The following is a 15,258-nucleotide window of genomic DNA, read 5'->3' as shown; positions in this document are numbered from 1 at the left end:
CTGCGGGAGGCTGAGGCAGGTGGATCACCTGAGGTCAGGAGTTCAGGACCAGCTTGAGCAAGATGGTGAAACCCCATCTTTACTAAATATAAAAATTAGCCAGGTGTGGTGGCACATGCCTGTAATCCCAGCTACTTGGGAGGCTGAGGCAGGAGAATTGCTTGAACCCACGAAGTAGAGGCTGCAGTAAGCCAAGATCATGCCATTGCACTCCAGCCTGGGCAACAAGAACAAAACACCATTTCAAAAAAAAAAAAAAAAAAGACTTTTACACCTCCTCAGAACTTGTGCTCTTTTAACGATTTTATTTAACACAGTTCTTAGTTTTCTAACCCTACAACAAATTAGAGGCAATAAATTATAAATGGAGAAAACTGCTATACATTGACATTCTCAACATATGACAAATAAAAAATAAGAAATATGCAGAAAACCACAGAAAGCAAAGCTTTTGGGGGATATTTAGGGTAAAAGTACAGGTTACATGGCTCCACATACCTTTGTATTCTCTTACAGTTATTACAGTACTGCAACATTAACACACATTCACCACACATGTACACACATACACCAAGAGTTTTGGTACTCTTGAGAATAAACTTGAATCTGTACAGAAAAAAAGATCTTCTATAAATGTTCTATATAATGCTACAAACAAAGGGTTGTACATGTGTATTTGCAGAGGCAGCAAGATTTTGCTTATGGAGCTTAAGAAAATATATAGTCTAGCCTTGTTTTATAATTATGTTCATGAAAAGATCATTGTAAAATGAGTATTTATCAACCACTGTATATTTGGCCTATATTTTCATCGTAATACTTAAAACTACAGAGGTGTTGAAAAACGTGACCCCAAAATGCAATAAAGAATATAAGAATTGTGAATATCAAGTTTAAAGTATTTTTTCCTTAGCATACATGCAATTATAATTTCAGATAAACTGACATTATTTTTAAGTTCTAATTAAGGACGTATAATATTCAGCATATATTTTACTCCTATTTTCTGCAAAGTTCCCACTAACAGGAACTTGAATTTTCTAATAGCTATACTGGGCATTATCTATTCTGCATGATCCACACAGAAAGCCTTAGACAACTCTTAGAAAATGTTGGTAAGCTGATTGGCCCTGATTTGAATGTGTTTCAATCTCTTTAAAGGAAACTTAGTCAACTTTTCAATGACTGGTTAAATCAAGAGTACATTATAAAACACTCTATCTCTTGCAAGCAATTTCACATTTGCAGTACTAGGTATAAAATTTTAAGACAAATGTGGTAGAAAGAGGTAGCTGTTCACCAAACCTGTCTCCTCCTCTTCCTAGAGTACTACTAGACTACAGCTCCCAGTCTCCTTTGTAGTTAGGTATGGCCATGTGGCTAAATTCCACTCAATGAAACGTGAAGAAGAGTGATGTGCTTTTGGAAACTTCCCACACTCAATGCACTTCTTCCATTTCCCTCCCATCAGCTTGATGTGGAGATGCACATTGACCTTAGAATCCATGAACTGAAGAAATACAAACCAGTTAGAAGCTGTGTGGATCACAGGGTAGCCATTAGAAAAAGGTCAGCTTGCTACTCAGACATAACCTTTTTGTCTTTATATGAATGAGAAATAACCTTTTCTCTTTGGCCTGCATTATGGAGTTTGTTTGAGTATTACAATAATGAAAACAAGGAAAATTACATAAGTTGAATTATCCACCAAAATTAATTGTGAAAAGCAAATGGAAAAACTAATAAATGTGCAAAATAAATTTACACTGAACATTTTCAAAAAAGATTTATGCCTCACTTCTTAAAGCACGGTCCTTCAAAAACTAGAGGATGAATAAAATGCTTTCTTTGGTTTATGTTTCAAACTTGAGTATCAGATTAAGAAGTTTTGACTTACAAACAGCAAAAGAATGAATCACTTAACTGTGAAGCAGCTAAAAAAAAATCCAAAATAGTTAATAACTTTAAGATACAGTGTTTCCTATTCAAAAAACTAATTTGTTTATCATCTTGGAATATTTTTCTTGACTATTACTTGAAATAGACAATTGGCCAGTAGCCGGAAAATATTTTAGTTATACAGAGCTTCTTATCATGGGATTTGCCCTGTATTTCATTAAAAAGCTAAGTGATCACACTCATCTAGGGAAGCCGTAACCTATTTGATTTGCCCTAAGACTCTATTTCATTTAACATTTTCATTTTTTATGGTAACACACTGTGAACAAACTGAAGAAAAAATACCCACTTGGACATTATGATATTTGTTTGTAGCTTTGTCCTGGTTTTAGTTTCCTACTTACTGACTAAATGGCACCACAGTGGGTAATGCACTGGAGTAAAAGTGGTGAATCATTAAAGAGTTCGTAAATTTTAAAAACAGGGGCAGGCCTTCTGGGTGTCATATGCTTCTAAAAAACCCGATGTTGTGCTGTATTAACTGAACTATGAAAGCTTTTAATTAGTCCTCTTTAAAAATGCTTGCAGAGAAGCATTTATTAACGCTTGCCCCCAAATTGTTTCTACTACTTAGCATTTCCATAACAATTTATATTTCAAAGAACTTTTTGATCATTAGTTACATCTACTCTACATTTCTACAGTGGAATTCAAGTGTTTAGCAAAACAGGCATAAAGATAAATCTCTTGACTGATTTTTGCTCAAGACTTCCCAATGAGAAGATGAATAGAATATGAGAAAACGAACAGAATATGAGATCTTGCTATAAATCTTTCAATTCTATAAATAGCCTGGTCCTCTCACTCTATATGAGTAGAGTAGTTGCTGTTGTATTCCCACAATTGTGAAAAGAGAAATGAGTTAGCTTCATACAAAGAGCTTTGAAAACTAATGTTATAGAACTTTGCAACACAGCTATGGCCACTCTGCCTTTCAAACTTCCCTAGAAGCCCACAATGCCAGAGCATTGCACAATTCTAAGTACAACAGACACATTGCGTTCTATGCTTGGAAAATTGCTTTGGATGCATTTTCATCAAAATTAATTACAAAAATTAGATTCATCAAATTTAAAAATCATACTAGAATCATTTTAGGTTTGATGTAGCCCAATTTATTTACTCTTAAGAACATTCAGGCTGAAATTACGTTCTCTATAATCTTGAGATCATACTAAAAATCCGCTCTGGGTTAAAATGCATTTAAACTTCTTTTATGGAAAAAAAAAAAAAAAAAAAAAAGGCACTTCATAAAAATCTCTCTGGTCTATCCACTTCCCCATAAAAATGAGATGGCCTAGATCGAAGTGAATATATGTAAGCCACTAGAATGTTCCCCTCAAATTATTGCCATCTTTATGTTTCCACAGCAGTGTTACTTTTCTTTCCTTTTTTTTTTTTTGGGGGGGGGGGACAAAATATATGCTCTGTTGCCAAGGGTAGATGCAGTGCTTTGGCATCATCATGGCTCACTCACTGCAGCCTTGACCTCCTGGGTGCAAGCGATATTTCCACCTCAGCCTCCTAAGTAGCTGGGGCTACAGGCATGCACCACCATGCCAAGATATTTTTTAAGAAAAAATGTGTAGAGATAGGGTGTCACCATGTTGCCCAGGCTAGTCTTGAACTCCTGGGCTCAAGCAATCTTCCTGCCTAAGCCTCTCATATTGCTGGGCTTACAGGCATGAGCCACTACATCTAGCCAGTGTTAGCTTTTCATTTATCTATTATCAGATAACAAAATAACAAAGTGATCACAGTTTTGCTTACAACGGAGACACTTACTTGACCCAGGACTTAATGATGTATTTTTCTGTGTTTATAGTCTCTAAATATGACACACTAGTGCTGTTAGATGGACTAAGAGCACTTCTACACTTTGCCAAGTCATAGTGAAGAGCCTGGTTGCATTCTGCTATCTAGTATTCTTCCCCCAGGCTACCACATGAGACTATTCCAGGAAAGAGTCTGGAAATCTGTATTTTTAACATATCTTGGGAGATTTTTATTACCTGACATGTTTAGTAAATGCTAGATGAGTCCTAAAGTCCTTCCATCTGAGATTTGGCGATTCTGACAAAAATTACATCACTAGAATAGTATCTATACTGCTGTACAGAGGAAATAAATTTTTGGTACTAAATTTATTAAAATGCTTAAGACACTAAATGGACCAAAGCTATTAATATTTCTTTCTCTCCCATGAAAGGGTGCCGTCCATAAAGGTAGAACCTATGTTTTAGGGCTTGTTGTGGCCCTATTGGGTAACACACTGGCTGGCACAAGTTAGATGCTTAATATGTTTTGAATGAAGAGCTCAACTACAGCAGCTAGCTGCCAATCTTATCCAGAGAGTCTTTCCTCCATTCAGGATCTTCAGTGCCCAAAAGCAATATCCAGTGCTCTAACTTTGAACATAACTGGGCAGCAAGATTAAAATAAAAACTAGTAAATTTTATATACAAAAATCAGCACTTATTGTTTGACTGAATACATGATTAAGATGGTGGCATTCTGTACTTCCTATCAACTGTATTTGAATATGGATGGAGAACTTTTCTAAGAATAATGTTAATGTATGGGAAAAATAAGAATTCACACTATACCAGAACCAATTTCGAAGACAAACACACTCAGTCTGAAACATGGACTATTAAAGAATTTCTGAAACTACGGAAGTGAGTCTATTTTTCTTTCTGGTACACAATAACTCCTTAGAGCCATTTGTGGAACAAAAGCAAAATAAATGGATGGTGATTGCATAAGACCAATTTAATTCTCTTTTTAGATAGTGGGGGGAAAAGATGTTAAGTAAAACATTTTTTTTTTTTCTAAATCAAACAATCAGGTTATTTCTCACCAGTGGAATATATGGCACCATAAGATTCAGGCTAATAACAGGAGAAGAATATTTTTTATGTTTGTGGCAGGAACATTTTCCTTTATCCATGCTAAGTGCATTTCAGGTCTCTGATCATAGTTTTTAATTTGCAATAAATAAAAGAGACTCCTACCCACCTGGAACATTTACTATGACTTTCCTCAACTTCGATTTCATTCATAAAAACTTCCCAAATGAAGTTAATTGAGACTTCTGTATAATGTCAATGCGGCAGAATGATTTATAAGAAAACAGTGCACAAGGAAATTTTGATGACCCTAAAGACAAATGAGCTTCAACTCAATGGTTGTCTTATTTATCCACCACATTTTCCCTCCTATAACTGAACAATTACCATGACTGGCAAGAATTTCCTCATCAAAATAGCAGCTTCAAATGAGATTTTCATTTTATAAAATCAATATTCTTGGGGAGCAGAGTATGCCAACACCCACTGCCAAATATTACCACACACAAAAAAAAATACTTGATGATAGTGGTTCTAAATTAATGCCTCTTTTAAACAATCCAATTTTGAAACGCTGAATTTATATACAAATAAATATATGAAATAATATTTAAAATGCAATATACATCTATATAATGTAAATGTTACTTTAGGTCCACCCCGATATAAAGAATAATAGTACTAGATTACAATTGTAATAAGTGATGAAGTTCACAGAACACACTTCAACAAGGTAGTCTGTAGGGGATGGAGAGGGATAGGGTGAGCAACAGTCAGAAGAAGGTAAACCGGTGGTTCCCAAAGTGTGGTAGCCAAGCAGCAACAGCACTGCCAGGGGAACTTGTAAAAATCACAATTCCTGGGCCCCACCCCAGACTTATGAAATCAAAAACTATGAGAATAGGACTTGCTTTAACAAACTCTCCAAGTGATGTCAACATATGCTAAAGTTTGAGAACGACTAGGCAATAAAGACTCAGATAACAGGCATAAGTAACTGTCATCTGCTTAACCATGTGACATGACAATTATCAAAGACTAAAGACTCAGGGATTTCTTGACTGCACCATTTAGAATCAAGTTCCGAATTCAATATACAAGTTGGCGGCCTGTTGGGGACGTGGTGAAAGGTGATGAGAGAGTAGAATTCCCGAACAGCTAACGTGGGTGTGGCAATCCAGGGAGTGAAAATCTTGGCAAAAGTTTTCTCCCTTATAATCCCTGAATATGACAGTATATAAGCTTCTTCTTAGAGAGTCGAATAACCCAAGGATATCAATATGCTAAAGAATTTATAAAGAAATAAATGTTCCTACAAGTATCCAAGCAGAAAATGCTTTTAAAACTTGTCTGTTACTGGCATGTAGTATTTGACCCTACTTCATCATTCCCAAAACTTGGAGTGTGTTTGTTCCAAAAATGACAGCCTGTTCCTGGGTGTTGGCTGTGCTGATCACAGCACTACATGAGCAGCACACATCACTCTGGAATAGGAGGAAGCAGGTGCTGAGATTATAATTAAATATGTATATAGGAAACAGGAGTGGCAGCAAAGAAGGGTGGGGAGGAAAAATATCCTTCCTGTGTGTCAAAGAGATACAGGTGGAGTCAATCCACAAACTAACTTCCAAAGCCCCACAGTATAATTTCAAAGCTTACAGACATATGCTAGGTCAGAAAGAGTATGTGTGTAAAATTGATTCTTATATAGTAGTTCATATTCATAACTTCATAACGTTCAATCTGAATGTTACCTTAGAAGCAGAAGAATTAAAGTCCCATGCTCAGACTACAATGCAAATCAAATCAGTTGTCCAGGAAGCGAACTGGGTTTAGCAACAGAGAATTAGCTATAGAAACCAAAATTCAAAATTTGTTGTGTCAAGCAACCTTTGTTCAAAAAAACAATGTTTCTTCAAGAATTAAACTACTCAGTTGGAAACAACACAAAGCAGCATCTTTCACATAAAATCTATTAACAATTTAAGAAGCAACAAGACTGACCAGGCTGTGCCGGTGAGCTCATCATGAGAGTCGAAGGGACTGGTAAGACTAGGATGTAGATGCAAAGCCTTTGTTGTTCAGCTACTGACAATGGTCCAAGCTGGGTTGGCAGAGGAGAAACCTAGAACATAAGAAAAATGCAATGTTTAAGATACAAGCCATGTCAAGTCATACTTAAAAAGAAACACAAAGAACTGGCCTTGAGTCTCAACTCAGACACATTGTGATCATGTGTCTTTGAGGCAGTCACATCAACCTCCCAGGTCTCTAAGTCTTCAACTAAAAAAAAGCAAATTCAGCAGTCTCGCTGATAGCATAGGAATATTGTGAACATAGAAATAAAATAATACGTGTAGAAGGAATCTGCGAGGGAGAAAGCAATTCACATAATTATAATTAGCCTACTATTTACTGTTCACTATAATTTGTTTGCTATTATCATTATGATAGAAATTAAAAACCTTTTTTGAATTTTTGGATATAAGTATGTCATTACATAGCATTTTAAACTATTATTATCAAAGACTTCCTTTTACAGATAAGACCTCTTGGCAAAAAGAAATGTGTAATCGACTAAAATAAGGAACAAATAGGCCATAAACTCTAAGAGTGACAGAAAATTCCCATTATAATTTCCGTTTCTTCTTGAAGTCTTTTGTAATGTTGTTCCAGCCCAAAGTAATAGCAACCATAGACTTTCTAGGAGTCATACTAACAGGATGGACTTCTTAAAAGGAATTTAAGGGACTTTCTGCTTTTAATTTGAATGTACTTCCACTTCTAGACACTTAGAAGAAAAGCAACTGGAAGGACATTTTCCTAACAGTTTACTGGAATGCCAAACTTCAGAAAAAAGCAGCAGCTTTTAAAATTATACTTAATGAGTTTCTTACTAAAATAGTATATCCCAATTGCACTATTTTTATAGACAGATGCTATAACTCTGAGAATTATACATTCCTTTATCTTCAGAATCCAACATATTTATTGTGACTCGTTTTCCCATCAGTATTTCCAAAGTGTTATTGCTATTTTTGCCGAAATGTATAAAGCCGAATATAAATACATATTTTCTTTGAAGAACTTTGTATCACCAAGAATACCTATAATACTTCATGTGGTTTCTAAACAAAAATGTGCTATTCAAATGGCTAAGCAGCATCATTAGATCTAGCAGGCTACTTCGCATCATATCCTTAGTGCTCAATAAGTATTAAGATTTAATAAAAATACAAATGTATATTTTTATATTCTGTAAAAATTATATTGATGTGCTATTTTTCTATTAACAACATCTGAAGAGTCTTGATTTCTATGCCAATGAGAAAGCAACATCTTTACAGAAAGATAAAAATGAAGAGCAAAACATTTTTATTTTTATGTCAAGAAATGGACATTCTGACATTGGTTTTAGATAAAAATTGTTCAATGTGATATTTACTAGAGTAACAACACCACGCTTTGGGAGGCCAAGGTGGGAGATCACTTGAGGTCAGGAGTTCGAGACCAGCCTGGCCAAGATGGTGAAACCCTGTCACTACTAAAAATACCAAAAATTAGCTGGGTGTGGTGGCAGGTGCCTGTAATCCCAGCTACTCAGGAGGCTGGGGCAGGAGAATCACTTGAACCTGGGAGGTGGAGGTTGCACTGAGCCAAGATAGTGCCACTGCAATCCAGCCTGGGCAACAAAAGCAAAAGTCTGTCTCAACAATACTACTAAAATAATAAACATCACTTGCGTTGTTTTTTATAGTTACAAAGTGCTTTTAGACATGTCACCATATTTGATATTATTTTCATAAAAACCATGCTGGTAGATAACTGGTAAAACTCTCCTCTCACCCTCCACCTAATAGGTGATAAAACTTGAATGCTATCTGCTTCATAATTAAAAGTAAATTAAAGTTTCATTAACTTGGATTTGAATTTATAGACTATCTTAAATTAACAAACGTGAGATTAGAGATTTTTGTCTTTCTTATTTTTTTACATTATAGTCTGAAACATTTTATAAATGCTCTTGATATAGTCTTGATTCTCAGTGGCACAATATGATTTTAGATTAAGAATACAAATAAGAAGCAACAGGAAACCGTTAGAGAATGTAAGTAAAGGAGCTCAGAAAGGTACCTTCCATCAAGTGCATAGTTAGTATAATTTTTAAAAAATATTTTTAATCTTTAATGTCACTTTGTACAATTGATAATTGTATATTTGCAAATACAACTGAAATTTAACAAATAATTTCCAACAGTTCAACAGCAGTTAACTTCTGCCACTTATTTCCACAAACACACGAAACAACTCTCCATGGCATGCTGATTCGTGGCTGGGAATGTAATAGTTGGGTTTTGACTTCTTAGCTCCAAATCTGAGTTGCAAAGTAAATCTGAGATGAAAATACAAATGTGACTTACAAATATCAAATATTTTTGAAAGTTAAACAATTCTCCTTGCCATTCACTCTTTTTAATAACTGCCTCTTCATGACACATTCCTCTAATATTTATGAAAGTGTTGTTATATGAATACTGTTTTAATGAAAATTAATAGGCATTTCTATATTGATATATACTAGTTTCCTTTTACTGCATTTCTATTTCCAATAATCCACATTACACCAGGGTTATCACTACTGCTACAGCTGCACAAGTAGAATATGGTCATTTAAAGAAATTGCATAACATGTTTCAGGGATACAGATCTGCTGTACGAACGTACATGTCACATGTATGGATGCATCACAGGCTACATATGCTTCCCTCTCCTCAGGGCCACAAAATCAAATTGGCAGCCTGATACACACCTTTTGTGGACAAAATTGATATATAATTTTTTACACAAATTAAGACCGCTATAAGTTGCTTGGAAAAGAAAGAAGGGTCAGTAGTCAACATCTGTCAATAAGAATGGGCAACATATTCTCAAATCTTCCCATATTTCTTTATCCAAATGGGCTACAGAGAAATAGACGGTTTAGAAGTTCCTCTCATATATTAGTCATTCTTATGATAAGCCTGAAGTAGAAATAATAGGAAACTGGCCTTCAAGTGGGTAGATAACAAATAAAAGAAAAAGAAAAAAGAAATATAATGCAAATTGTTTACAAGTATGGATTACCAAAGGCTATAACAGAACTATATCTGCTTTCAATTAATAGTTTCAATAAATTTTAACATGAGTTTGTCCATGCTGTAAAAAACATACATATAGGTACACATTTAAGGAGATAAATACAAGTGAGCAAAAACAACTGCTACTGTGAATCCTTTGTCTCTTAAGATCCAGGAATGGTTATTTTGGTTCTTAACTACATTTCTTGAGCTACATAAATCCACAATAAAAGACTAAGAGTCCTTTGCTTCAAAAAAAAAACCATCTATGAATACAATTTCATCAGCTCCCTGAAAATATATTACTGCTGTAATATCCTCAGATATAGCACAGGACAACTCAAGGCAGCAATATCTGGCAGTCTCAGCTTATCCATGCAGCCAGGAAAAAAAGAGAGGGCACTACCACATTTCACCATCCCAGCCTATTACTGGCCTTAACATTATACATGGTGGTCTTCCATACGTCCTTTAACCATTCCACTTACGTGGCCTGCTCAATTGTAATAATATCACAGATCACCAGAGCCTTACATGTCACAAAGAAATTGTACATGGAGTATCTCCTCTGATCTTCACAACAGCCCTTTGGGGTATCCCAAATCAGACAAGGTGTCAGAGGTGTAAAAATTTGTTTACAGATATGTGGCTGACAAATGGAGGGCTGATCCTATGACTCTCAGCCCAGTGCTTTCCATGTGGTATTACAAGGAATTATAGGCCGCTTCAGCAGAGCTGTTTGAATATCAAGACCTTGCCTATCTAGTCACCACAGTTTCAGTAATGGCTCATTGAGATGCAGGTCTTCTTTACTAAAGTACCTATCAAACCACTGAATAGATCACACTCAGTCATAAAACATGATACAATGAATCCAAAAGTTGCCATAAATGTCTACAAGTCATCTCACAACAGAAGCTTTCAAATTTGACATAGATTTCATGTTCTTTGAATATCACAATAATCATTTTGGTTTTTAACTATACTATGAGCTTATTACAGTTGTCTTTTCCCCCTCCTTTTGAGTAATTAGCATTATTTTGGATAGTGTGCTACTAAAAAAGCAGAACACTTTTGTAATCTATACAGGTAACAAAAACCTTGTCTATTTAAATCTGATACATCTTTCTCATGGATAGGACAAGCCATAATGTACAGTTCAGTCTACACAGCAATTCACACTCATTTACAGGTCCTTCTCTTCTCAAATTCAGCCATTGGCCTTGGTTCCTCTATAGAGTATGCTTCCTAAGCTGACTCAGTTTATCACAATCACTATACAGATCATTTATTGGTGGGAGAAGCTTACTGTGCCAGCACGTTGAACACCAAGAGATTCATAAGACCCCCAGTTTCTGTCTCTCATGCCTTAGAACCTGGAATTCTGCTATAATTTCAACTTTGGAGAAACGCATTAGAAAACTGCTCTTAACATTGTGTTCAATTCAACAATCCTTATTGAGCACATATAAGACACAGTTACCCAATATGGAAATCTTAGATTCTATTCCATTTCTCTGTTTCTTGCTTTTACCATAGACAGTCACCAGAGTCAGAACACTGACTCTTATAAATATCTTTCTTATCTGAGTCCTCCTTTCCATTTCAATTAATACTGCCTTGGCTCAATTAATTGTTTGTTCTTGATTGGATTCTTAATCTAGTCTTCTATCTGGTATCCCTGCCTCCAGGGAATGTATAAATAAATGAATGAGTCAGTAACTATAATTTGGTGACACATAGATCCTTAGCTGGTATTCAAGTGCCTTCATAACTTGTCTCCTTTCATTCCACTTTTTCTCCTTCCTTCTTTTCCTCACATATAACCCCTACAGTTTCAGGCAATCTGTCATTACTCTCAGAGTGAAGTTCAACATTATTAGCTACTACCGAGGCACAGGCTACTCAGAATGAACACCTGTATGAACACAGTAGCGTTTTACTAAAACACATCAGTTGACTTTGAGTCCTAACCATTCCTGCACAGTATCATTTGTATGTCCATGCTTTTGTGTCTGTCTGGGAAGAATAGTATCACCCTTTCTGTACCTCCCACCTTGAGTTCTTCGAATTTTTTGGTTGGTTGGTTTTCAAGACAGGGTCTCACTTTGTCACCCAGGCTGGAGTGTAGTGACGTGATCACAGTTCACTGCAGCCTTAACCTCCTGGACTCAAGTGATCCTCCCACCTTAGCCTCCCAAGCGGCTGGGACAACAGGCATGCACCACCATGCCCACCTAACATTTTTAATTTTTTTGTAGAAATCACTTATTCCCATGTTGCCCAGACTGGTCTTGAACTCCTAGGCTTAAGCGATCAGCCTGCCTCAGCCTCACAAAGTGCTGGGATTACAGGTGTGAGCCACCGCACCCAGCCTTGCCTCCAATTCTTTAAGGCTGTATTGAAATGAGAATTCTTAGCCAACCACTCCAAGTAAAAGATCAGCTTTCTCATCTATGTTTCCATTGTGTCTTGTACCATACCCATATTAACATCACATATGTTAGACAATAATAAGGTCTCTTATGTTAGTGAAGTGCTTTCATCCATGATGAGACTATGTCCTTCAGTTCAGCACTATATTCATCTCCGTAAACCCCACACCTAGCCAAGTACCTAGGACATCACAGATACACAGTAAGTTCCTGATGAGTAAGTGAGCAGACAATAAGAACTAAACCAATGATTCTGTAGTTATGCAACTTTGAGGCAGAATCACTTATCCATTGCGTTAGTACAGATTTCTGAAGGACTAGAACACAGTCTTTGCATTTGGATCAGAGAAAGAAAGAAAAATATTCTTGAGTTTGGGCCACCATCTAGAAAGAGCAAACCCAGGTGGTATGGGTGCCTTCACAGCTTCATGGGTTGGAAAGACACCAGACATCCCCGCAAAAAAAAAAAAAAAAAAAAACTTTGCCCAAGCATTATGTTGACCAAGATAGGGTCACTTCCTAGGCTTTTCAATTGAAGTAATTTCTTAGCTCACTGAAAGGATTTCGTTTCTCTCTCGCCTTATTAGTCTCTACTTTTTTTCCCCAAGGACATCCATCTTTTTATTAGACAAGCTCTACAGACTCAAGATTACCTCAAAACAATCAAACCATTATTCATGAAGACAGGGCAACACAGGCTACAGAGATATGAGGGTACTAGTTTCCCTTCAATTTTAAGTAGCAGAAATAGGACTGTGCTCACAGTGCTCCTTATAATACTTATGCTGTCCTGAGGAATAGAATGATGAGAGTCTAGGACTCTGGGGGTTCTGGGGACTGGGAAGCTGATGGGCACAAGCAAGAGCCACCCCAGCAATGCAGTTGGTGATTTAACCTTCCCTAATACTGTAACAGAAACCTGCTGCCCCGATTCACCAAATATGCTGGCAAAGACTGGCATGTCAACTACTTTTGGCTCATTCTGGACTCTGGGGAGTTATCTACGCAAGACTGCTGGTTTCACTCCCTTCCTGCACTCCCAGAGGTTTGCGGACTTCACCCTCAGAGTATACCTAGGAGCAGAACGTGTCACCCAGAAGGCCACGCATCTCACATGCAGTCTCTGTGCTTACATTTTAGCAGCAAATAATAAGCTCCATTCTAAGACTTTTAGGAGAACCATTTAAAACAGGCTACATTGTTGGGTGTGATATAGAGCAGGGAATGCAGCTTGGGAGGTTAGTTATGCATATATTTTGCATATTTAAGATAAGATTCAGTAGTTTATACTATAAATATAACTCAATGGTAACATCTAAAAATACATAACATAATCAGGAATGGTCTGCTGGATATTGCATTTCATAAGAAGAAACCTTGCCAACTGCAGTACCTGCGCTAATAAAAATAGATCTTTTCATAGTAAACCTTGATTTTTAAAACACTAGGCTTAGCCCCAGGATATCAGATACGCAACCCATATCCCAAATGCCTCTACATCATAAAGATCATTTGATCAAAAAGTCTTACTTCACTGATTTTTATTGGATCATCTTCGAAGGCTCTATCTGCAACTCCCCTCATTGGACAATAGGGAGTCACAGTCACTATTATCACCAATTTGAGTTTAAAAGGAGACTCACAATGGCCAAAACTGCAGGATATACAGGCTTCTTTTCAGTCATGGCAAAGGGGTTGTTAAAAAAGAAAAAAGAAAAAAGAAAGCTTTGTCTACCTGTAAATACACACTGGACAGAAGTCCAAAATAGAATTGTGAAAAGGAAGTAATAGTCGAAGTGAAGGAACTTGTAACAGACAACCTCTGATACCTGTACAGCAGGAGGGCTTTGTAACTCACACACTATAACCTTCCCTGCAGAAAACTGCCGACCAAGCATGCTGAAAAGAACCCGTTTCCCCTGGTCTACTACCTCACCTGTGTGGAGGCATGGGTTATGATCAGCTAGCCAAATACAAAAGACCTTTAGCCATCATTGTAATTTAGAGTGATACAGTTCTCCTTTTCAAGCTTCAATATTGTGTAAGTTTTTTTTTTTTTAATTCTGTGATTTCTTTAATCATATTTCTTTAGTGCTGCAACCCAACTCTTGAAGATCTGATAATCGCCACACTGAACAAAGTGTTCTTGTAAAATATCACACTAGCTGGGTGGCCTGGAAGTCAATTAACCTCTCTGAGCCTCAGCTGAATTATTTAACTTATGAGTTCATCATAAGGCTTGAAGGAAATAAATGTAAAGTAATCATTGGTAAGGAGAAGGTGCTCAAAAACATTGTTATTATCATTATTATTATAGAAACTGTGTTTTACTTCAGGCCAAATTTCATCCCAAGAGAAAAGAGTGACACATGGTGCCTCTCACTGTGGAACAGAGTCCTATAGCACAACTATTAATCGTTCTCAATCCACTAGGGTTACAACAGGGATCTAATTACTAAAGCATTTTTTCATTCCTTCTTTCTTTCAGAAGCAAATGTGTACTCTAAGGAAATGTACTGTGCTATCCTTTGCTTGTGAATATACCATGTTTAATTTAATCTTTCACTCATGTTAGTTCTATAAAAAAAAAAAATCACTTGAGTGTTAATAGACAGGAAAACATTCAAATAGAAAAAAAACCGCAAAGTTAGAAACAACTATTTTGTAGAAATTTGAAGAGAAACATGAATTATCTTCCCCTGATATTGTATAGATCTTTCTATAAAGAACTTTTATATGATTTTAACAGATTGGCTTGGAAATTTCAATAGGCCCTAGGGTCTATTGAAATAGACTCTATTTTTGGAAGGATATCACTGATCATTTTACTCACTTCTCTATTGATAGCAGTCCATACAATTTTAAGCCCAAGACACATCTCTAGGCATAAGCAGATAC

At 36.3% G+C, this 15,258-nt stretch overlaps 1 protein-coding gene across 16 annotated transcripts in view; it reads right to left on the bottom strand.

The window, feature by feature from the left end:
- The window catches only part of HDAC9 (histone deacetylase 9), a 1,049,458-nt gene that overhangs the window by 968,515 nt on the left and 65,685 nt on the right, over nucleotides 1–15,258 (bottom strand). For all 16 annotated transcript variants that reach the window (XR_012512159.1, XM_074379585.1, XM_074379592.1 and 13 more), the window contains exon 2: nucleotides 6,813–6,933. Coding sequence is in view for 15 of the 16 variants with exons in the window: in XM_074379572.1 (XP_074235673.1) it covers nucleotides 6,813–6,933 (121 nt within the window). In the remaining variant the exon portion in view is untranslated. The remainder of the gene's footprint in view (nucleotides 1–6,812; nucleotides 6,934–15,258) is intronic.

This window comes from Saimiri boliviensis, chromosome 10 (assembly GCF_048565385.1).
Source record: "Saimiri boliviensis isolate mSaiBol1 chromosome 10, mSaiBol1.pri, whole genome shotgun sequence".
NCBI lineage: Eukaryota > Metazoa > Chordata > Mammalia > Primates > Cebidae > Saimiri > Saimiri boliviensis.
The sequence above is the reverse complement of the archived record's forward strand: the minus strand, read 5'-3'. Positions and strand labels throughout refer to the sequence as shown.